The sequence below is a fragment of the Manis javanica genome, chromosome 1, assembly GCF_040802235.1.
Source record: "Manis javanica isolate MJ-LG chromosome 1, MJ_LKY, whole genome shotgun sequence".
NCBI classification, from domain to species: Eukaryota; Metazoa; Chordata; class Mammalia; order Pholidota; family Manidae; genus Manis; species Manis javanica.
Genome location: NC_133156.1, coordinates 151,267,145 through 151,291,126, shown reverse-complemented (window position 1 = coordinate 151,291,126; position 23,982 = coordinate 151,267,145). Strand labels below are relative to the sequence as shown.

The window sequence follows — 23,982 nt, the reverse complement described above, 5'->3', positions numbered from 1 at the left end:
AATTGTTGGAGGCATTCCGAACATATACAGCAGGTACAGCCCTTCCTCAACTTCCATTGGGGTTGTGTCCCAATAAACTGGTAAATTAAAAACACTGTAAGTCATAAATGTGTTTAATACACTCACCTACTGAACATCACATCTTAGCCTAGTCTACCTAAATGTGCTCCAAACACTATATTAGCCTATAGGTGGGCACAATCATCTAACACAAAACCTGTTTTTTAATAAAGTGTTGACTGGCCCATATAGTACATTGAATACTGTACTGAAAGTGAAAAACAGAATGGTTGTACAGGTACAGAATGGTTGGCACTGTGTCGGTTGTTCACCCCCATGATTGTGTAGCTGATTGGGAGTTGTGACTCGCTGCTACTCACACCCCAACAATATGAGAGAAGACCATACTGCCTAACACTAGCCCAAGGAAAGATCCAAATTCAAATTTTGGGGTGCAGTTTCTGCTGATTGCATATTCTTCCACCATTGTAAAGTTGAAAGTCAAAAAAAAAAATTGTATGTTGAGGAGGCGGAGCCAAGATGGCGGCGTGAGTAGGACAGTGGGAGTTTCCTCCCAAAAACATATATTTTTGAAAATACAACAAATACAACTAATCCTAAAAGAGAGACCAGAAGACACAGGACAAGAGCCAGACTATATCCACACCTGCGAGAACCCAGCGCCTGGTGAAAGTGGTAAGATACAAGCCCCGGCCCGGCGGGACCCGAGGGCCCCTCACCCTAGCTCCCGGCGGAAGGAGAGGAGTCGGAGCGGGGAGGGAGAGGGAGCCCAGGACTGCTAATCACCCAGCCCTAGCCATCTGCACCAGAGCACAGACACAGTGCATGCGTGGGGTGCTGGAAACTAGGGAAACAGGGCAGCAAGCTCTTTGAGTGGGTCCCGAAGCCAGCACCCCTGTGACAAAGAAAAGCAAGTGCTTTTTGAAAGTCTTAAAGGGACAGGGACGCCACAGCTTGATGGAAGCATTCTGGGTCACAGTCCAGCAGCTGGAAATTACAGGGAACTCCGGGCGCACTAACCCCCTGGGCAACAGCTCTGAGACCCCTCACAGAGGTAAACAGCCAAACAGTCCCCCGTCCATTACCCCTCCAGGGCCCCGCCATAGCAGAGCAGCAGCCTGAGGCTGGCCACGCCCACAGCAAGGGAGCTTCCTCCATAACTGCCGGGCAAGATAGAGAGACCCAGTCTACACGCAATTGCCCAACACAACCCACTAGGGGTTGCAGTTGTCCCAGTAAAGAGGCCAGGAGCAAGTGGAAAAAGCCTTAGCTCTCCAAACTGACAGAAAGCCAGTAGCTCACCACTGCACCTATCAACATGAAAAGGCAAAAAAATTTGATCCAGACAAGACTAACCCAGAAAGCTTTGACATCTGCTACATCTTCCCCTGAAAAGGAACCCAGGGAGATAGATTTAACCAGTCTTCCGGAAGAAGAATTCAAAACAAAAGTCATAACCATGCTGATGGACTTGCAGAGAAATATGCAAGAACAAAGGAGGGAGAATACAGAAATAAAACAAGCTCTGGAAGGACTTCAAAACAGAATGGACGAGATGCAAGAGACCATTAATGGACTAGAAAACAGAGAACAGGAATGCAGAGAAGCTGATGCAGAGAGAGATAAAAGGATCTCCAGGAATGAAAGAATTTTAAGAGAACTGAGTGCCAATCAAAACGGAACAATATCCGCATTATAGGGGTACCAGAAGAAGAAGAGAGAGAAAAAGGGATAGAAAGTCTCTTTGAAGAAATAATTGCTGAAAACCTCTCCAAACTACGGGAGGAAATGGCCTCTCAGACCACAGAGGTACACAGAACTCCCATGACAAGGGATCCAAGGAGGGCAACACCAAGACACATAATAATTAAAATGGCAAAGATCAAAGACAAGGACAGTATTAAAGGCAGCCAGAGAGCAAAAAAAGGTCACCTAAAAAGGAAAACCCATCAGGCTATCATCAGACTTCTCAACAGAAACCCTCCAGGCCAGAAGAGAATGGCATGATATACTTAATGCAATGAAACAGAAGGGCCTCGAACCAAGATTACTGTATCCAGCACGACTATCATTTAAATATGAAGGAGGGATTAAACAATTCCCAGACAAGCAAACGTTGAGGGAATTTGCCTCCCACAAACCACCTCTACAGGGCATCTTACAGGGACTGCTCTAGATGGGAGCACTCCTAAAAAGAGCACAGAACAAAAAACACCCAAGATATAAAGAAGGGAGGAGGAGGAATAAGAAAGGAGAGAAATAAAGAATCATCAGACTGTGTTTATAATAGCTCAATAAGTGAGTTAAGTCAGACAGTAAGACAGTAAAGAAGCTAACCTTGAACCTTTGGTAACCACAAACTTAAAGCCTGCAATGTCAATAAGTACATACCTTTCAATAATCACCCTAAATGTAAATGGACTGAATGCACCAATCAAAAGACACAGAGTAATAGAATGGATACAAAAGCAAGACCCATCCATATGCTGCTTACAAGAAACTCACCTCAAACCCAAAGACATGCAAAGACTTAAAGTCAAGGGATGGAAAAAGATATTTCATGCAAACAACAGAGAGAAAAATGCAGGTGTTGCAATACTACTATCAGACAAAATAGATTTCAAAATAAAGAAAGTAACAAAAGATAAAGAAGGACATTATATAATGATAAAGAGCTCAGTCAAACAAGAGGATATAACCATTATAAATATATATGCAGCTAATAAATGAGCACCAACATATGTGAAAAAAATACTAACAGAATTAAAGGAGAAAATAGAATGCAATGCATTCATTTTAGGACACGTCAACACACCACTCACTCAATCCAAAGGACAGATCCACCAGACAGAAAATAAGTAAGGACACAGAGGCACTGAACAACACACTAGAACAGATGGACCTAATAGACATCTACAGAACTCTACATCCAAAAGCAACAGGATGCACATTCTTCTCAAGTGCACATGGAACATTCTCCAGAATAGGCCACATACTAGGCCACAAAAAACAGCCTCAATAAATTCCAAAAGATTGAAGTCCTACCAACCAGCTTTTCAGACCACAAAGGCATAAAACTAGAAATAAACTGTTCAAAGTAAGCAAAAAGGCTCAGAAACACATGGAGGCTTAACAACACGCTCCTAAATAATCAGTGGATCAATGACCAAATCAAAATGGAGATCCAGCAATATATGGAAACAAACGACACCAACAACACAAAGTCCCAACTACTGTGGGATACAGCAAAAGCAGTCTTAAGAGGAAAGTATATGGCAATCCAGGCATATTTAAAGAAGGAAGAACAATCCCAAATGAATGGTCTAATGTCACAATTATCAAAATTGGAAAAAGAAGAACAAATAAGGCCTAAAGTCAGCAGAAGGAGGGACAAAATAAAGATAAGAGAAGAAATAAATAAAATTGAGAAGAATAAAACAATAGAAAAAAAATCAATGAAACCAAGAGCTGGTTCTCTGAGAAAATAAACAAAATAGATAGGCCTGTAGCCAGACTTATTAAGAGGAACAGAGAGTCAACACAAATCAACAGAATCAGAAACAAGAAAGGAAAAATCACGACGGACCCCACAGAAATACAAAGAATTTTTAGAGAGTACTATGAAAACCTATATGCTAACAAGCTGGGAAACCTAGGAGAAATGGACAACTTCCTAGAAAAATGCAACCTTCCAAGACTGACCAAGGAAGAAACACAAAATCTAAACAGACCAATTACCAGAAACGAAATCGAAGTGGTAATCAAAAAACTACCAAAGAACAAAACCCCCGGGCCAGATGGATTTACCTCAGAATTTTGTCAGACATACAGAGAAGACATAATACCCATTCTCCTTAAAGTTTTCCAAAAAATAGAAGAGGAGGGAATACTCCCAAACTCATTCTATGAAGCCAACATCACCCTAATACCAAAACCAGGCAAAGACCCCACCAAAAAAGAAAACTACAGACCAATATCCCTGATGAACGTAGATGCAAAAATACTCAACAAAATATTAGCAAACCGAATTCAAAAATACATCAAAAGGATCGTACACCATGACCAAGTGGGATTCATCCCAGGGATGCAAGAATGGTACAACATTCGAAAATCCATCAACATCATCCACCACATCAACAAAAAGAAAGACAAAAACCACATGATCATCTCCATAGATGCTGAAGAACCATTCGATAAAATTGAACATCCATTCATGATAAAAACTCAACAAAATGAGTATAAAGGGCAAGTACCTCAACAGAATAAAGGCCATATATGATAAACCCACAGCCAACATCATACTGAACAGTGAGAAGTTGAAACCTTTTCCTCTGCGATCAGGAACAAGACAGGGATGCCCACTATCCCCACTGTTATTCAATATAGTACTGGAGGTTCTAGCCACAGCAATCAGACAAAACAAAGAAATACAGGAATCCAGATTGGTAAAGAAGTTACTGTCACTATTTGCAGATGACATGATATTGTACATAAAAAACCCTAAAGACTCCACTCCAAAACTACTAGAACTGATCAGAATTGAGCAAAGTTGCAGGATACAAAATTAACACAGAGAATTCTGTCTTTCCTATACACTAACAATAAACTAATAGAAAGAGAAATCAGGAAGGCAATTCTATTCACAACTGCATCAAAAAGAATAAAATACCTAGGAATAAACCTAACCAAAGAAGTGAAAGACCTTTACCCTGAAAACTTTAAGAAACTCTTAAGAGAAATTAAAGAGGTCACTAACAAATGAAAACTCATCCCATGCTCTTGGCTAGGAAGAATTTAATATCATCAAAATGGCCATACTGCCCAAAGCAATATACAGATTCGATGCAATCCCTATCAAATTACCAACAGCTTTCTTCAATGAACTGGAACAAATAGTTCAAAAATTCATAAGGAATCACTAAAGACCCTGAATAGCTAAAGCAATCCTGAGAAGGAAGAATAAAGTGGGGGGAATCTCACTCCCCAACTTCAAGCTCTACTACAAAGCCACAGTAATCAAGACAATTTGGTACTGGCACAAGAACAGAGCCACAGATCAATGAAACAGAATAGAGACTCCAAACATTAACGCAAACATATATGGTCAACTAATATTCGATAAACGGACCATGGACATACAATGGGGAAATGACAGTCTCTTCAACAGATGGTGCTGGCAAAACTACACAGCTACATGTAAGAGAATGAAACTGGATCACTGTCTAACCCCATACACAAAAGTTAATTCAAAATGGATCAAAGACCTGAATTTATGTCATGAAACCATAAAACTCTTAGAAAAAAACAGGCAAAAATCTCTTAGACATGAACATGAGTGAACTCTCTTGAGCATATCTCTCCAGGCAAGGGAAACAAACGCAAAAATGAACAAATGGGACTATGTCAAGCTGAAATGCTTCTGTACAGCAAGGGACACCATCAATAGAACAAAAAGGTATCCTACAGTGTGGGAGAATATATTCGAAAATGACCAATCCGATAAAGGGTTGACATCCAAAATATATAAAGAGCTCACACACCTCAACAAACAAAAAGCAAATAATCCAATTAAAAAATGGGCACAGGAGCTGAATAGACAGTTCTCTAAAGAAGAAATTCAGATGGCAAACAGACACATGAAAAGATGCTCCACATCGCTTGTCATCAGAGAAATGCAAATTAAAACCACAATGAGATATCACCTCACACCAGTAAGGATGGCCATCATCGAAAAGACAAACAACAACAAATGTTGGCGAGGTTGTGAAGAAAGGGGAACCCTCCTACACTGCTGGTGGGAATGTAAATTAGTTCAACCATTATGGAAATCAGTATGGAGGTTCCTAAAATGCTCAAAATAGAAATACCATTTGACCCAGGAATTCCACTTCTAGGAATTTACCCTAAGAATGCAGCACTGCAGTTTGAAAAAGACAGATGCACCCCTATGTTTATTGCTGCACTATTTACAATAGCCAAGATATGGAAGCAACCTAAATGTCCATCAGTAGATGAATGGATAAAGAAGATGTGGTACATATACACAATGGAATATTACTCAGCCATAAGAAAAAAACATATCCTACCATTCTCAACAACATGGCTGGAGCTAGAGGGTAGTATGCTCAGTGAAATAAGCCAGGCAGAGAAAGACAAGTACCAAATGATTTCACTCATCTGTGGAGTATAAGAACAAAAGAAAACTGAAGGAACAAAACAGCAGCAGAGGTACAGAACCCAAGAATGGACTAATAGTTACCAAAGGGAAAGGGACTGGGGAGGACGGGTGCAAAGGGAGGGATAAGGGCAGGAAGAAAAGAAAGGGGGCATTACGATTAGCATGTATAGTGTTGGGGGGCATGGGGAGGGCTTTTCAACACAGAGAAGACAAGTAGTGATTTTATAGTATCTTACTATGTTGATGGACAGTGACTGTGAACGGGGATGTGGGGGGGACTTGGTGAAGGGGGTAGCCTAGTAAACATAATGTCCTTCATGTAATTGTAGATTAATGATACCAAAATAAAAAAAAAAGAGATTCAACAGATTTCTGTGCTTATCCATTTGATACTACTGAGCAGAAAAAAACTTAACCACTAATGCAGCAGGAGAACTTAAGTCTACAGGATTCTAGTTTCTACCTTCCCGAAGAGACAAGCTTAAGTAAGAGTTGGGCCTCATGATGCTCAGCTTGACCATTGAGGCAGGAGGTTAGCATCTGTGATGACAGAAAAGTACCCTAGGCTTGGCCTTATTAAGATCCCAGATTTTCTTCCTTACAGGGTGATAGTGAACGCAGACCTCGAGACAATGAAAGCAGCACCGTCTCGTGGCAACAGCTATGCAGCACAGCCAATGCTTTCACTTAAATCTTTGAAACTGCCTTTGTCAACAGGTTTCCTTTTTTTACACTGGGGTCATTTTAACTTTTCTTTCCTTAAATTCCTCCCTATTTTCGCTTTGTCTTACATATGTGTTGCCTAAGTCCATCCTCTGCCATTAGCCAGCAAGCAAATGTTATGTTAGCTCATTAACGTCTATGAGTCTTAGTTTTTATCAACAATAAAATGAGGATAATGGAAAAAAAATTGTATGTTGAATGATCATAACTGGGTGACTGTGTGTAGTAGCGTCTGTGTGTGCCAGGCTGTGTAGCATTCTAGATGCTAGACTCAGCACTGAACAAAACACAAAAAATTCCTCCCCTCGTGGAATTCACATTTGAGTTGAGGGGAAAGTAATGTTTCTGCTGATTCCAGCTTGAAAGAAACAGAAATGAGGTAAATATTGAAAAGGAATAGACAAAATTATTATCTTACAATATGATTACCTAAAAATTCTAAGAGAATGAACTGAAAAACTAGTAACAATACAGTGTGAATTAAAGTGCCTGGATAAAAGATTCATATACAAAGAAATCTGTTGCATTCCTATACACTACTGATGAACTAGCAGAAAGAAATCCGGAAAACAATTCTATTCACAATTGCATCAAAAAGAGTAAAATACCGAGGAATAAACCTAACCAAGGAAGTGAAAGACCTATACCCTGAAAACTACAAGACACTCTTAAGAGAAATTAAAGAGGACACTAATAAATGGAAATTCATCACACGCTATTGGCTAGGTAGAATTACTGTTGTCAAAATGGCAATCTTGCCTAAAGCAATCTACAGATTCAATGTAATCCCTATCAAAATACCTACAGCATTCTTCAATGAACTAGAGCAAATAGTTCTAAAATTCTTATGTTCGGAACAACAAAAGACCCTGAAGAGCCAAAGCCATCCTGAGAAGGAAGAATAAAGCAGTGGGAATTATGCTCCTTGACTTCAAGCTTTACTACAAAGCAACAGTAATCAAGACAATTTTGTACTGGCACAAGAACAGACCCATAGACCAATGGAACAGACTAAAGAACCCTGATATAATCCCAAGCAAAAATGGTCAATTAATATATGATAAAGGAGCCATGGACATACAGTGGGGAAATGGCAGCCTCTTCAACAGCTGGTGTTGGCAAAACTGGACAGCTACATGTAAGATAATGAAACTGGATTATTGTCTAACCCCATACACAAAAGTAAACTCGAAATGGATCAAAGACCTAAATGTAAGTCATGAAACCATAAAACTCTTAGAAAAAAACATATGCAAAAATCTCTTGAATATAAATATGAGCAACTGTTTACTGAATGTGTCTCATTGGGGAAGGGAAACAAAAGCAAAAATGAACAAGTGGGACTATATCAAACTAAAAAGTTTCTGTATAGCAAAGGACACCATCTGTAGAACAGAAAGACATCATACAGTTTGGGAGAATATATTCATAAATGACAGATCCAAAAAGGGGTTGACATCCAAATTATATAAAGAGCTCATACACCTCAACAAACAAAAACAAGTAATCCAATCAAAAAATGGGCACAGGATCTGAACAGACACTTCTCCAAAGAAGAAATTCAGGTTGTCAACAGACACATGAAAAGATGTTCCACATCCCTAATAATCAGAGAAATGAAAATTAAAACCACAGTGAGATATTATCTCATACCAGTTAGGATGGCCAACATTCATAAGACAAACAGCAACAAATGTTGCGAGGGTGTGGAGAAAGGGGAACCCTCCTACACTGCTGGTGGGAATATAAACTAGTTCAACCATTGTGGAAAGCAGTATGGAGGTTCCTCAAAAAACTCAAAATAGAAATACCATTTGACCCAGGAATTCCACTCCTAGGAATTTACCCTAAGAATGTAGGAGCCCACTTTGAAAAAGACATGCACCCCTGTGTTTATCGCAGCACTATTTACAGTAGCCAGGAAATGGAAGCAACCTAAGTGTCCATCAGTAGATGAACGGATAAAGAAGATGTGGTACATATACAGAATGGAATATTATTCAGCCATAAGAAGAAAACAAATCCTACCATTTGCAACAACATGGATGGAGCTAGAGGGTGTTAAGCTCAGTGAAATGAGCCAGGTGGAGAAAGACAAGTATCAAATGATTTCACTCATCTGTGGAGTATAAGAACAAAAAAAAAACTGAAGGAACAAAACAGCAGCAGTCTCACAGAACCCAAGAATGGACTAGCAGTTACCAAAGGGAAAGGGACTGAGGAGGATGGGTGGGAAGGGAGAGATAAGGGGGGAAAAGGGGCATTACGAATAGCAGACATAATGTAGCGGAGGGGGGGGGGGACACGGGGAAGGCAGTATGTACAGAGAAGACAAGTAGTGATTCTGTAGCATCTTACTACGCTGATGGACAGTGACTGTAATGGGGTATGTGGTGGGCACTTGATAATAGGGGGAGTCTAGCAACCATAATGTTCAAGTAATTGTACATTAACGACATAAAAAAAAAGATTCATATACAAAAGTCAGGTGCTTTCCAATATGTCAGCAGTAATCTGTTCAAAATTATCATTTGCAGTGCATCCAGAAGTTTAAAATGCCTTAAATAAACCTAAGTAGAAATACATATAAAGCATACAAAAATGTACAAGAAGATATGTCAAAGAAATAATCAATCCTCCCGTTTCCTTCATATGCTACATCTATAGCTTTTCTTCTTCCTTCCTAATTACAAACCTTAAATAGAATTCGTGCCTCATATCGAATTTACCGAGTATCATAATTCCTCCAGGTGGTAAAGATACCTCGAGACAAGTGCTGGGCATAGAAGCCACAGGGCATAAATCTGCAAAGAAGTAAAAAGCTAACCTTTGCAAACAATATGGCTTCTCTCTCACTTACCAACTTTACATTTCCCTGTATGGCCCCGGAAGATGACTGGTTAGCCAGAGACGGGTAAGATTCCTCAAGGGAGGAACAACCTAAGACAGGCACAGTCGCAGGGGGGCCATCAGGTGAGAATTTGGGGATCAACAGAGGTGAGGCTCAGAACCTCACCCCCCCTGCTTTGAGAGAAATCTTCTGCATCCGTGGATGTCTTGCTGCCCTTGTCTAGCCTGGATTAATACTTAGTCCATAGGCACACACCTGATCATCTGATCATCTATATTTGCCTTCTTACAGCACTAAACTATGTTTTCTACCTTTATCTTGCATCTACCTACCACTTCAGCATTTTATTAAAAATAAAAATAATAATAATAATAGGAGAAATGTGGGATCAACATATAAATCAAGTACAAAAATCAAATGAATATTCATATTTGACCTGATGGTTTATAGGTCATATTGCATGATCAAAACCGAAAGTTTCTGTGATGAATGCCCTTGTACTGTTTACCATGTAAGAATTTATTCACTCTGTAAGAATTCGTTCACCATGTAAGAACTTGTTCGTTATGCTTCAGAAGATTGGAGACTGACGAGAATTAGGCTTGAGATGGATTAATGATTGTACATTGAGCATTGACCCCCCTATACTGAATTTTATTGTTGTTAACAACCATTTGATCAATAAATATGAGAGATGCCCTCTCAAAAAAAAAAAAAAAAAAAAGCATACAAAAATGACCCTGAAAAACATTAAAGGGTGTTTTAACTAATATTTACTAGATTCAAAGATAGTTTTTCTATTTACTCTTCCTGAAGAACTATGACATTGATGGTGAATCCTACAATCTTAAAATTATGTATCTTTCCAAAGAAATTAATGTCTATTGAACAGAATTGAAGTGTAAAGCTATGTTAGTAGGATGATAAAAGGGAAGATCATTCAGTAGATGTTAGGAAACAAAGGTAGATTATACTTCCCAGCATGCCCAAAGTCTCTTGTTTATTTCATGTCACACATGAGCATAAATGATAAAACTATAAAGGTACTTAATATATGAGGAGCTTTTATAAAATAATCAGAGGAGCAAGCAGTCCTGGGCCTTTTTCTTCTCCTTCCTCTACTTCATGACCTTCCACCCCAACACCCACTGTTAACCACCTCGAATCTTATCACCACTTTTCAGTCTGTATCACCAGGGCACATCTGTTGGCTCCCATCACATGTCACCACCAGGTCTCCGTCAGGTGAGAAGGTGTCCTGTGGCCTGCACAGAGCTGCTGTCTCCTCAGGAATTTGGGGAAGGGCACTTAATGCCCTTTAGTCTACCATTTCATATATCAGGCTTCAAGAGAACCCTGCTTGGGATCATTGATCCTGGTATTCCACAAACTCTGCCTGCCAAAAATTGTAAATGTTCCGCTTTAAATAAGGTATGGGAATGTAAGTTACACACTTAATAGAAACAGAAATGTTTTTTAAAAGTTTTAGTCAAAAGTTCGTTTAAATGTCCATTTATGATGAAAACTCTCAACAAAGTGAATATAATGGGAACATGCCTCAACATAATAAAGGCCATATGTAACATATGGTAGCATCATACTCAATGGTGATAAGACCAGGAAGAAGATAAGGATGCCCACTCTCACCACTTTTAATTCAACATAGAATTGGAAGTCTTAGCCAGAACAATTAGGCAAGAAAAATAAAAGTCATCCAGATTGGAAAGGAAATAAGTATAAAACTCACTATTTGCATGTGACAAAGTATTATGTAGAGAGAACTCTAAAAACCTCAATCAGAATACTGTCTGAACTAATCAGTTAAGTGAAGTTGGATGATACAATATCAGCATACAAAAATCTGTTGCATTTCTATACACTAGTAACAAACTAGCAGAGAAATTAAGAAAATAATCCATATATAATTACATTTTTTAAAAAAGCCCTAAGGATGGTACACTGATAACTGTTAGACATTAATGAAAGAAATTGAAAACAGCACAAACATGGAAGGATATCCCATGTTCATGGATTGGAATAATTAATGTCTTTACAATGTCCCCTCTACCCAAAGCCATCTACAAATCCAGTGCAGTCATTATCAAAATTTCAATGGTATTTTTTACAGAAACAGAACAAACAATCCTAAAATTTCCATGGAACCACAAAAGACCCCAAATAGTCAAAGAAATCTTGAGAATGAAGAAAAAAAGGGAGGTACACTCCCTGATTTCAAACTATATTACAAAGCTATGGTAATCAAAACACCAAAGTATTGGCATGAAAACAGACACAGTAACACAGAAAAGACCAGTAACACAGAATAGACAGCTCAGAAACAAATGCTTTATATGGTTGATTAATTTATAGCCAAGGAGGCAAGAATATATGATTGGGAAAAGACAGTCTCTTCTGTCAGTGGTGTTGAGAAAACAACTCAGCTGCATGCCAAGGGTTGAAACTGGATTACCATCTTAGACAAAAAATTAACTCAAAATGGATTAAAGCCTTGGAATATAAGACCTAAAACCATGAAACTCCTAACAAAAAACACAGGTGGTAACCTCCTTGCCATAGGTCTTGGCAATGATTTTTTTAGATTTTACACAAAGGGAAAATAAAGTGGGATTGTATCAAACTAAAAAGCTTCTGCACAGCAAAGGAAACAATAAAATGAAAAGGCCACCTACTATATGGGAGAAAATATTTGCAAACCGTATATCTGATAAGAGGTTAATATCCAAAATACATAAAGAACTTACACAACCCGATAGCAAAAACCATTTTGATTAAAAAGGGTGGAAGATGTGAATGGGCGGGTTTCCAAAGAAGACATACAGGTGGCCAACAGATACTTGGAAAGGTACTCCACATCACTAATATCAAGGAAATGTAAATGAAAACCACAACGAGATGTCACCTCACACCTGTCAGGATGGTTATGATGAATAAAGACAAGAAGTCTTGGTGTGGATGTGGAGAAAAGGGAACCCTCATGCACCATTGGTGGGAATGTGAGTTGGTGCAACCACCCTGGATACCAGTACGCAGGTTCAAAACACAGTACCCTATGATCCAGCAATTCCACTTACTGGTATTGATCCAGAGAAAATGAAAACACTAATTCAAAAAGCTATATGCACCTCTCTTCACTGCAGTATTGATTACAAAGTAGCCAAGACATGGAAACTTAAATGTCCGCTGGTGGATGTACATACACATGGTAGAATACTAGTCACCCATTAAAAGAAGGAAATCCTGCCATTTATGCCAACATGAATGAACCTAGAGGGCATTATGCTTAGTGAACTAAGTCAAGAGAAAGAGAAATACCATATGATCTCACTTAATATGTAGAATCTGAAAACAAAAAACGAATTTCATAGATATAGAGACCAGATTGGTGGTTGCCAGGGTTTGGAGGGGTGGGGGTCGTGGGTGGTTAGTGAAGTAAGTGAAGGTGGTTCAAAAGGCACAAATTGCCAGCTAAAAATAAGTCGTAGGGATATAATGTACAGCATGGGTAGGTACTATAGTTAATATATTGCATATTTGAAGCTGAGAAAGTAGATCTTAAAGTTCTCATAACACAAAACACTAAATTTTAATATTCAGTGTACTAAAACTCATGGTCTAAATTTCCTAGTTTTTCTGCCTAATTCATGTATTTTATCAAGAATTAAATACTTAAAAAATTCTAAAGGACTTAACAGTTCTTGGCACAGCTTCATCCCAGAACAAAAAGCTGACAGTGTTTTGTGTTGCAGTCGATGCAGAGTCACGCAGCAGTGTTCCGTGTAGGGAGTGTGTTGCGGGAAGGCTGTGAGAAAATCAGCCAGCTCTACAGAGACCTAAAGCATCTGAAGACATTTGACAGAGGTGAGCAGTCTCTTAGGCTTCTGCGCACACCAGGGTACTCGTTGTCTTTGGGGTGGGCTGCCCAGGGCACTGTCTGTCGCAGCCACATGGGCTCAGTTGTCCTGGCTGAGAGGATGCTGGAGGTCACCTGCCTGACGTATCTCATGCGTCCCAGGAATGGTGTGGAACACTGACCTGGTGGAGACGCTGGAGCTGCAAAACCTGATGCTTTGCGCACTGCAGACCATTTACGGAGCAGAGGCCCGGAAGGAGTCACGCGGTGCTCATGCCAGGGAGGATTACAAGGTGCGCCTGCGTGGCCCAGTCTGTGTTGTGGCCCACCGGGAGGTGTCTCCTCCCCGCTGGTATTGCTGTCTGTAACACCACCTTCGCTGCCCATGAGGCCACATTTCCAAAGTAAACTGAAAAATGCCTTTCTCCTGATAATTTCTCATACCTTTGTTCTTACCGAGTTCGGGACCACTAGGACTGTTTCCTTGCTCTGGAGCGGCATGTACTCCTGCCGGTAGTGGCATCTCTAAGCAAAATGCAGCTGGTCCTCAGGAGAGCAGAGATGAGTGAGCAGCCCCAGTACTGTTGCCAGAAAATACTAACTTGGTGACTTAAATGATGAGGAAGTCGTCTTTTCAGACCGCCTTCTGGTTTGGGAGAATAAGGGTTAGGGTCACTGTTTAAATGAATGTGTTTTATGCAGAGTAGAATCAGATTCTGCCTAAGAGCACTCAGCATGTTATGGCAAAAAATCACAGGACAAAGCGAAAGGGGGCCAGTGTGGGCTAAGGATGCAGCAGAAAGACTGGAGCTCCTACCTGCCGGCAGGCACAGGCCTTGGCCCAGGCAGCCCTGCCAGGCGTGTGGACTCAGTGTCTGGGGACATTGGCTGAGAGGAGCTAGATTTTGACTTGCTGTGAAAATGTCTTGATCCTGTCCCCCTTCGAGTGGGGCTGGGTGAGATGTGCCTTGTAGTTCGTTTAAAGAACAGATTGCTGAGCACACTTTGCACTGCAGGCTGGCAGCTTCTCCAGCCTGGGTTGGCCGTGTGCGTGGCTGAGATGAGCAGATACTCATTTTGTTCAGTCACCACAAATAAGCAGGTAGAACCCACTCATGCTGGGAGAGCTCATCCTGAGGTTGTGTGTTTAGGAATAAGGGGCTACACTGCAGCCCCACTGGCCCCAAGAGGTCTCTCCTCTGCCCTACCACACTCCTCCTTCTGTAGAACACCAGGCATGTGTCTTTTGGTTTTTATTTGAAGAGGCTCTTGTAGGTCTCCATTACCATGTGCAAGGCAGTCTTTAATAGCATTCAGCATCTCTTTGAGAGTTTCTGACAGTTGAATAAAATTGCTAGTTAAAACATTTTAACAGCTGAAAGAAGTAGAATTTCCCAGAGTACACAGCAAAAAGTATTTGATAACTTTTAATTCCATGAAAGATCACCTAATTCCAACATCCACCCACTAGGAGTCGTAGAAAGGAAATGTGCAGAAGCCCAGCCCTGGATTCACTGCTTAGCCAGGCTCTGCACGTGCCAGCATGGCTGTGGTAGAAACAGAATGCGGACACACATGGGAGGCCTTGACTGTGCTGGCACAGTGAGGGGCTTGTCAGTAGTGAGAGGACTGACAGCTGGCTGGCCCGTTTGATGCTTGGCTGCACCGTGTCTCACATTGCTTGTTCTTTTGGATGGGACATGGTCTTACATGAGACATGGATGCAAATGGTCTTTCATTAGGAATCGTAAAGTTGGGTTGGAAAATGGTCTAGGAAGGTCCTGGTCCTGAATAAGTCAGCATGGGATGGTGGAGACCTTGCTGAGTGGGGTCTGGAATTCAGATTAGAGCAGTCTCTCATGTTTCACTTAAACGAGTGTGCCATGTTTTTGGGTTACATCATTCTTTTATGTAATAAGCAGTCTGGAATGTAACTGTTGATTGTATTTTCTGAAATAAGTTTATTCTCTGGCCTCAGGAGCGGATTGATGAGTATGATTACTCTAAGCCCATCGAGGGGCAGCGGAAGAAGCCATTTGAGGAGCACTGGAGGAAACACACACTTTCCTATGTCGATTCCAAGACTGGGAAGGTACGTGGGAAACTTGTTCTGTTCGTGTGTGCACTCACATACGCTGTCCTGTGTGTTCTGCAGTTGAGCATTTGATGAACTGGGACAAGCAGCATGGATGTAATTGGCTGTTGACAGATTTGAGACACCACTGAGAAAGGCACAGTCAGGCTTAACCCAGCGTGGATTGGGGTGTTCCGAGGGGCCAGCCATCCACAGCTTTGGCCCTGGGCTGGGAGTGTTGCTCAAGACCTCATGGCAGGGAGAAGATGCTGGAGCCCATTGAGGTCCGAGGTTACATTAGAGGCACAGAACAACATCCCTCCCTTCCCAGGGGCTAGACCACCTGGAAGCAGCCCCAGGGAAGTCCAGGAGATGCTCTGCAGCTCTTACCATCCCCTGCACACAGAGCAGGTGTGGGGGCATGGGGAAGGCAGGTCCCTGGGAGCAGGTACTGAGACAGCAGGACTGGCTCAGGGTCTCACACCACTGAAATTCACTCACTGAGCATTGGGCAGTAAGATTCAGAAATAATTAAGGTATAAAGTGTTCACTCTTAAGCTGTTCTTGCTCGTAGGGGTAGACTTAATCATCTGTCATCTGCATGGGCCTGCAGAAGTTAAGTTGTGCTCTGTTGCTGTCACTTAACATAGAGTGCCTGGCTTGTCCCTCTAACTTATGCCAAAAGGTTCTTGGTAATAGTGTGAAGGCTATGTCCTGACAATGTATAGGATCAAGTCAGACTTCCTTTCCCTAGTGCAAGCCTATTTTCAGTAATGTTCTGTGTGTTTTATGATGATGAAAAAATATGTGCTCATTTTAGAAAGCATAGAAAATACAAAAATAAAGTGAATATTTATAAGCTTACCAGAGATATCCTTTATCGTTTTGAATGATTTTCTTTAAAGTTTTGTACGTATACATACTTTTCCTTATGTGATATATGTAAATATTCACTTACAAGTAGAAAAAACTGGAAGAAAACACATAACCTAAACATGAAGTATGATAGTATATATAGGACTCTGCCTTCTGCTTGGGCATTTTTTGTAAAGCATCAAGAATTTCATAGTATTATTTTAACTGCCATCTTCTGCTGCTTGGATTTCTCATAATTTACATAGCCAGTCCCCTGCAGAGCTTATGTGTGCAGTTTTAAGTTTGTTGTTGTAAAACCAGTCCAGTGAGTACCTGAATATTTATCTGCAAATATGCATGTACAGTTAATTTTTCAAGAGCACGAGAAAGTGCTGTTTGTACTCTAACCACTGCTCCTCTTTCTAAGGTCTCCCTGGAATACAGACCTGTGATTGACACCACACTGAATGAGGCCGACTGCGCCACAGTCCCTCCAGCCATTCGCTCCTACTGACGAAGCCAGGGCAACCCGCTTTTGTAATTATGTACAGGGCCTTATGCATGTGTTCAGGCCATGGGTGTCTTTTTTAAATTGCACACTGCACCCAGAGAGTAGAGTGCAGTTAGAATAGAGACTGTCTGTTCAGTGGCCAACAGCTTGCCAGTAATCAACAGCCAGGAAGTGTTAAGCTTGCCTTTATCCCTTCTTTTGTGCTTGTGAAATACAAAACTGGAGATGATTCTTAAATAAAACAAATTACAAAGTTATGGCCAAGTCCATTTAAAAATCTTACACTGTTTGATGATAGGCATACTTGCCTGACCTAAGAAATGAAATCTGACTATTTTTTTCTTCTGTTCCATTAAAATCTGGAAACTGCCGTCGTATGTATTTAAGTAGAAATGAATTGTGATGCCTGATAGCACAAGAAGAAAACAAACGTCTCCTCGCTCTTAGTGAGCAAATGGTTTACTATGTGAACATGTCCCCGAAGGTATTTAAATAGCTGAACACTAAGCTGATGTATATATCTAAGTGGATTTCTTCCCTCCCCACTTTCTCTCAGATGCTACTCAGGGCCACCTTCCACGTTCCCATCTTGGTAGGCTTCTGTAGAATCCAGTCAAAGACTATTAGGTTCATTCATTTCAGATTCTGCTTTTCAATTTGAGAAATTGTCTTTAAAAATGTAAACTTTACAAATACTTAAGACATTTACATGATTTCAAAATCAAATGTATTCAGAGGTCACCTGATTAAATTGTCTCTACCATCAACCACCCCTCCTTCATAGCAACCACTTTAGCTTATCTTTCTAGTGTTATAAGGGAAAAGAATACAAACATATGTTTGCACTGTGTTTTGTAGACTCTTCCGCACCTTTTCCCTATAACCTAAGCTGACTCCTTATCCTCATAGTCCTCCTCCTCCTTATGGCCATATGAACATACCTCATGCCTAGTGATGGGCATTGGTAATCTTCAGTGTTCAAATGCCACCATGTGTATGAAGTCACTTCTTTGCCAGTTTCTCTAAGGTGGAGCCCTAGAAGTAAAATTGCTGGGACAAAGGGCAAATCGACATTCAATGTTGCCAAATTGTCTCACACAGGGCCTGTGGCAGTCTGTATTCCCACCAGCAATGTGTGAGGGCAAAGAAAGCATGATGGCAGCTTTTGGGTGTTTACCAATGAGATAAGTAATTTTATTTCAGCATAGCTTGTTCATTGTTAGCATTTTGAACTGCTCTTTTTACATACAAGTGGCAGAAGATGAAGGACATATCTCTACCCCCAAGTTTGTCTTACCCCTTTGGAATCTCCTCCCCACCTCCTCAGCCATCCACAGGGGACCACTGGTATGAATCACATCACTGTAGGCCAGTTTGCATTCTCTGTGCTTTATGTAAACATGATCATACAGCACCTACTCTTACTGTGTGGCCTCTCTTACTCAGCACAGTTTGGAGGTCTGTCCACACTGCTGAACCAGTAGCTCATGAGTAAGGGGGATGGTTCGTTTTGTGGGTTGTGGGCTGCATGCAGGCCCTGCCCATGCTGCACTTTTATCCCAAGAGAAAGCCCTCAGGCAGAGTCGCAGGTGCTCAGGGCAGGACACTGCTGCTGGCACAGGTCTGCTGAGGGCCAGAGGGTGGGCAGGCCATGCAGCACCAAGTGTCTGCGCCCCGCTGCAAGTCTGGCTGTCATAGCCTCAGAGGCAGTGTTATTTCAAGTGGCATTGGTACCTAGCATTTCAAATCTACAACTGTGAAGACAAATAGAGCCACTAGGAAATCTCAGTAATCTCTCTATTAGTAGTAATGTTGGTATTCACCCTTTGAAATTGTGTAGTATAAGTTAAAGCTAAGTAATTACATTAATGTTAAAACATTTTTCTGAGAAAGGATACAAGATCAGAGAGTTAGGTAAAAATCCTATAATAAATTTGGAATAGAAAAGTAGGTGTGAATTAATTCTTTTCTTTGTTCCTTTAAAATACATAGTTCCTAATTCTGACCCCATAGTGGTAGACACCCCAAGACCCTGGATTGTAAAGATGCTTTACATACCCCACTGAAAGAAAGTAGGGCTCCTGGGAGAATTGCTGTTTTCTGCTCTGGGGGAGGAAATGTGTAAGATGAGCCTACAGTGGTTTCTGGGCCAGAAAACAAGGAAACCACCAAAGAGCCCTGGACCCTGTCAGAAGGTGCATGGGAGTCAGTGGACAGTATGACCGAGTGTGACTGGAAAAGATTGAATATATTTAAAATGGAATTAATGATGATAGTTTAAAAAAAAAGTAAAACAGCAAAACAAGCAAACAAAAATATAAGTGGTCACTCTCAGAAGTAAATAGTGTATTAACTCCTAAAACTGGAAATGGACAAAGGAAAATAAGGACATGATTATCTGTTTTTATTTGCTTTTTATTTGCAAATTGCAATTTAGGATAACATTTGCTTAGGAGGAGCGTTTTAGAGGAATTCCAGCAAATAAATGATTAAGGAATGATAGAATTTAAAGATGACCATGTTACAATCCCTAATGCAGTGTTCCTCCAATTGAGCATATCAGAGTCACAAGCAGGGCTGTAAAGAAATTCCTGACCCCACTCCAGAAGGTTCAGCAGGTTCTAAGGTGGGCCTGAGAAGGTACATATGTAACATGTCTTGGGACCACACTTTGAAAACCACCTGCATGGCATGATGTGGCCCACAAACATGTAGGAGGTAATTCTCAGGAGAAAGTAACAGGTGGAAAGATAACTGATAGCCTCAGATAGCATCATCCCAGTCTGTAATGGACTTCTTATATCTGCTACTTCTGTACCAAAATCTTCAAACTCTTTTCATGAGTATTCTGAGACCAATAAAACCAGCCAGAAGTGGGTAGTAAAAGTGTAAGTTTCTGTCAAACTCATCAGTGAGCCATGGGACAGAATACTTCACACTGGAAAGCTTCTGTAAGGTGTGTTCAGAGTTTTTCTAAGGAAACCCATGTGTGTTAGGGGAATCAAATCAGAGAAATAAGAAGTGGGCCAAGATAAAAAGGAAACAGAATACTGCCCAGGGAGAGAGAGATTCAAATGGCAGCCTAAGAGGTTAGACAGAGAATTCCTCCCAAAACCACATATGTGAAAATATAGTTAATACAACTAGCCCTAAAACAGCAACAGGAAAGAAGACTGCACCAGACTGCCCACAGACCTTACAAACAGAGCAGATGTCACAAAACGGTAACGTATGAAAGCCTTGATCCGGTGGGACCCAAGCCCTTCCCCACCCCAGCTCACTGGTGGGAGAAAGAGAAATGGAGCAGGAAGGGGGTGGAAGCCTAGGACTGGTGAACACCCAGTCCTGGAGATCTGCTTTGGAGCAGAAACCTACATTGTGTGGTGCTCTGGAGGTTGCTGGGGTTGGGGAGCTGGGACAGGTGGACTGCTTGAGAGACTGAGATTCCGGCCGTTTGTGGAGGACAGGGATCCACATCTGGCTGCTCTGGGACAAAGGAAAGGCAGGGGGTCAGAGAGGCTTCCTAGCAATGAGGGCTGCTGAAGGGGCGGTGATTGCACAGAGCCTGCTACACAGGAGAAGAGATAGGTGGACAAGGTTGTCTGGGCACGCTCTGCCCAGCTGGTTGGGAACTTTGAGGAGCTTCAGATGCCCTATCCCCCTGGCTGCCTACTCAGCTCTGAGGCCCCCCACTGTGACACACAGCCTACTGTGCCTTCCTCCTGGCCTGCCAGCACCTGCTTGCAAACCTGCAGTCACTGTGCTGGCATCAGGCCCGCCAGAGGGAGGCCCCCCCTACAACAGCTAGAGACACAAAGCACAGAGGCTTACACCTGTGTGCTTGGCCCACTTGCTATGACACTTGAGACTGGCACTGTAGCCAGGAATCGGGAAACAGCTATTTCCTCCCCCCCAGGCACCAGCTCCGCTCCCCTACTACCCCCAACCTCACTCTAGGGGCTGAGCAGCTCCAGAGACTGGAGCTTCTGAGGACAAGAGGGCACCACATAGAATTATGAAATGTCAAGGAACCTGGTTCAGAACAAAATCTCACAAACCCCAGAAAAAGGACCAAATGAAACAACTCACCAATCTTCCTGAAAGAGAGTTTAAAATAAAAATCATTAACATGCTTATAGAGGTACAAGAAAATATTCAAGAACTTGGGGATGAATTTAAGATGTAGATTCAATCATTTAGAAATTCCGTATCTGAAGTGAAACATACAATGGAGAGATTTAAAAGCAGATTAGATGTACTAAAATAGACGGTAAATGGGATAGAAATTAGAGAAGAGGAATACAAAGAAGCTGAGGCACAGAGAGAAAAAAGGATCTCTAAGAATGAAAGAATATTGAGAGAACTGTGTGACCAATCCAAACGGAACAATATCCACATCATAGGGGTACCAGAAAAAGAAGAGAGAGGAAAGGGGATAGAAAGTGTTACTGAGGAGGTAATTGCTGAAAACTTCCCCAATCTGGGAAAGGAGATAGTCTCTCAAACCATGGATGTGCACAGATCTCCCAACACAAGGGACCCAAGAAAGACAACATCAAGACACATAATAATTAAAATGGCAAAGATCAGGGATAAAGACAGACTTTTAAAAGCAGCTAGAGAGAGAAAATCACATATAAAGGAAAACCCATCAGGCTGTCATAAGACTTCTCAACAGAAACCCTACAGGGCAAAAGGGGATGGAATGATATATTTAATGCAATGAAGCAAGCAGAAGGGCTTCGAACCAAGAATACTCTACCCAGCAAGATTATCATTTAAATTTGAAGGAGAAATTAAACAATTTTCAGATAAGCAAAAGCTGAGAGAATTTACCTCCCACAAACCACCTCTACAGTGCATTTTGGACAGACTTCTATAGATGGAAGTATTCCTAAAGCTAAATAGATGTCACCCAAGGGATAGACAAAGAGTACAGAATATGACACCTAACATATAAAGAATGGAGGAGGAAGAAAAAGGAGGAAAAAAATGAACCTTTAGGTTGTGTTTGTAATAGCACACGAAGTGAGTTAAATTAGACAGATAGTAAGGGAATTACCCTTGAACCTTTGGTAATCATGAATCTAAAGCCAGCAATGGCAGTAAATACAAAGCTGTCGATAATCACCCTAAATGTAAATGGTCTGAATGCAGCAATCAAAAGAATAGAGTCACTGAATGAATAGAAAAAGCAAACCCCATCTACATGCTGCCTACAAAAGACTCACTTCAAATTCAATGACATACACAGACTGAAAGTAAAGGGATGGAAAAAGATTTTTCATGCAACTAATAGGGGGGAAAAAAGCATGAGTTGCAGTATTTGGATCAGGGAAATTAGACTTCAAAACAAAGTAACGAGACAAAGAAGGACATTACATAATGATAAAGGGGTCAGTCCAACAAGAAGATATAACTATTATAAATACCTATGCACCCAACACAGGATCACCTACATATGTGAAACAAATACTAACAGATTTAAAAGGGGAAATAGAATGCAATGCATTCATTCTAGGGGACTTCAACACACCACTCACTTCAAAGGACATACCAACCAGACAGAAAATAAGTAGAGACAGAGGCACTGAACAACGTATTAGAACAGATGGACCTAACAGACATCTACAGAACACCCCATCTAAAAGCAACAGAATACACATTCTCCTCAAGTGCACATGAATATTTTCAAGAATAGACCATATACTAGGCCACAAAAAGAACCTCAGTAAATTCAAAAAGACTGAAATTTTACCAACCAACTTCTCAGATCACAAAGGTATGAAACTAGAAATAAATTACACAAAGAAAATGAAAAAGCCCACAAACACATGGAGGCTTAATAACACACTCCTAAATAATCAATGTATCCATAACCAAATAAAAACAGAGATCAAGCAATATATGGAGACAAATGACAACAATAATTCAACACTGCAAAATCTGTGGGACACAGCGAAGGCCATGCTAGGAGGGAAGTATATTGCAATACAGGCCTACCTCAGGAAAGAAGAACAATCCCAAATGAACAGTCTAAACTCACAATTAATGAAAGTAGAAAAAGAAGAATAAATGAGGCCCAAAGTCAGTAGAAGGAGGGACATAATAAAGATTAGAGCAGAAATAAATAAAATCTAGAAGAATAAAACAATAGAATGAATGAAAGCAAAAACTGGTTCTTTGAGAAAATAAACAAAATAGATAAACCCCTAGCCTGACTTATCAGGAAAAAAGTCTACACACATAAACAGAATGAGAAATGAGAAAGGAAAAATAACAACAGACACCACAGAAATACAAAGAATTAAGAGAATACTATGAAAAATTATACAGTAAAAAACTGGATAACCAAGAAGAAATGGACAACTTTCTAGAAAAATACAACCTTCCAAGGCTGACCCAGGAAGAAACAGAAAATCTGAACAGACCAATTACCAGCAACGAAATTGAACTGGTAATCAAAAAACTACCTAAGAAACAGAAAATCTGAACAGACCAATTACCAGCAACGAAATTGAACTGGTAATCAAAAAACTACCTAAGAACAAAACACCTGGACCAGATGGTTTCACTGCTGAATTTTATCAAACTTTTAGTGAAGACCTAATACCCATCCTCCTTAAAGTTTTCCAAAAAGTAGAAGAGGAGGGAATATTCCCAAACTCATTCTACAAGGCCAACATCACTCTAGTACCACTCTAGGCAATGACACCACAGAAAAAGAAAATTACAGACCAATATCCCTGATGAACATAGATGCAAAAATACTCAACAAAATATTAGCAAACCAGATTCAAAAATACATCAAGAAGATCATCCATCATGATCAAGTGGGATTCATCCCAGGGATGCAAGGATGGTACAACATTCAAAAATCCATCAACATCATCCACCA

The 23,982-nt window shown here is 40.8% G+C and overlaps 1 protein-coding gene across 3 annotated transcripts in view; it reads left to right on the top strand.

Moving 5' to 3' along the window:
• Positions 1-17,341, top strand: part of SDHA (succinate dehydrogenase complex flavoprotein subunit A) — a 36,183-nt gene extending 18,842 nt beyond the window's left edge. For 2 of the 3 annotated variants that reach the window (XM_037015606.2, XM_037015607.2), the window contains exons 12-15: positions 13,541-13,652; positions 13,807-13,937; positions 15,623-15,736; positions 17,001-17,341. In XM_037015606.2, coding sequence (XP_036871501.1) covers positions 13,541-13,652; positions 13,807-13,937; positions 15,623-15,736; positions 17,001-17,087 — 444 coding nt within the window. In that variant the 3' untranslated portion in view covers positions 17,088-17,341. Of the gene's footprint in view, positions 1-6,803; positions 10,509-13,540; positions 13,653-13,806; positions 13,938-15,622; positions 15,737-17,000 lie in introns of those variants that run through there. The other variant, XM_073238548.1, reaches the window with a different exon arrangement.
• Positions 17,342-23,982: the final 6,641 nt, after the last annotated feature.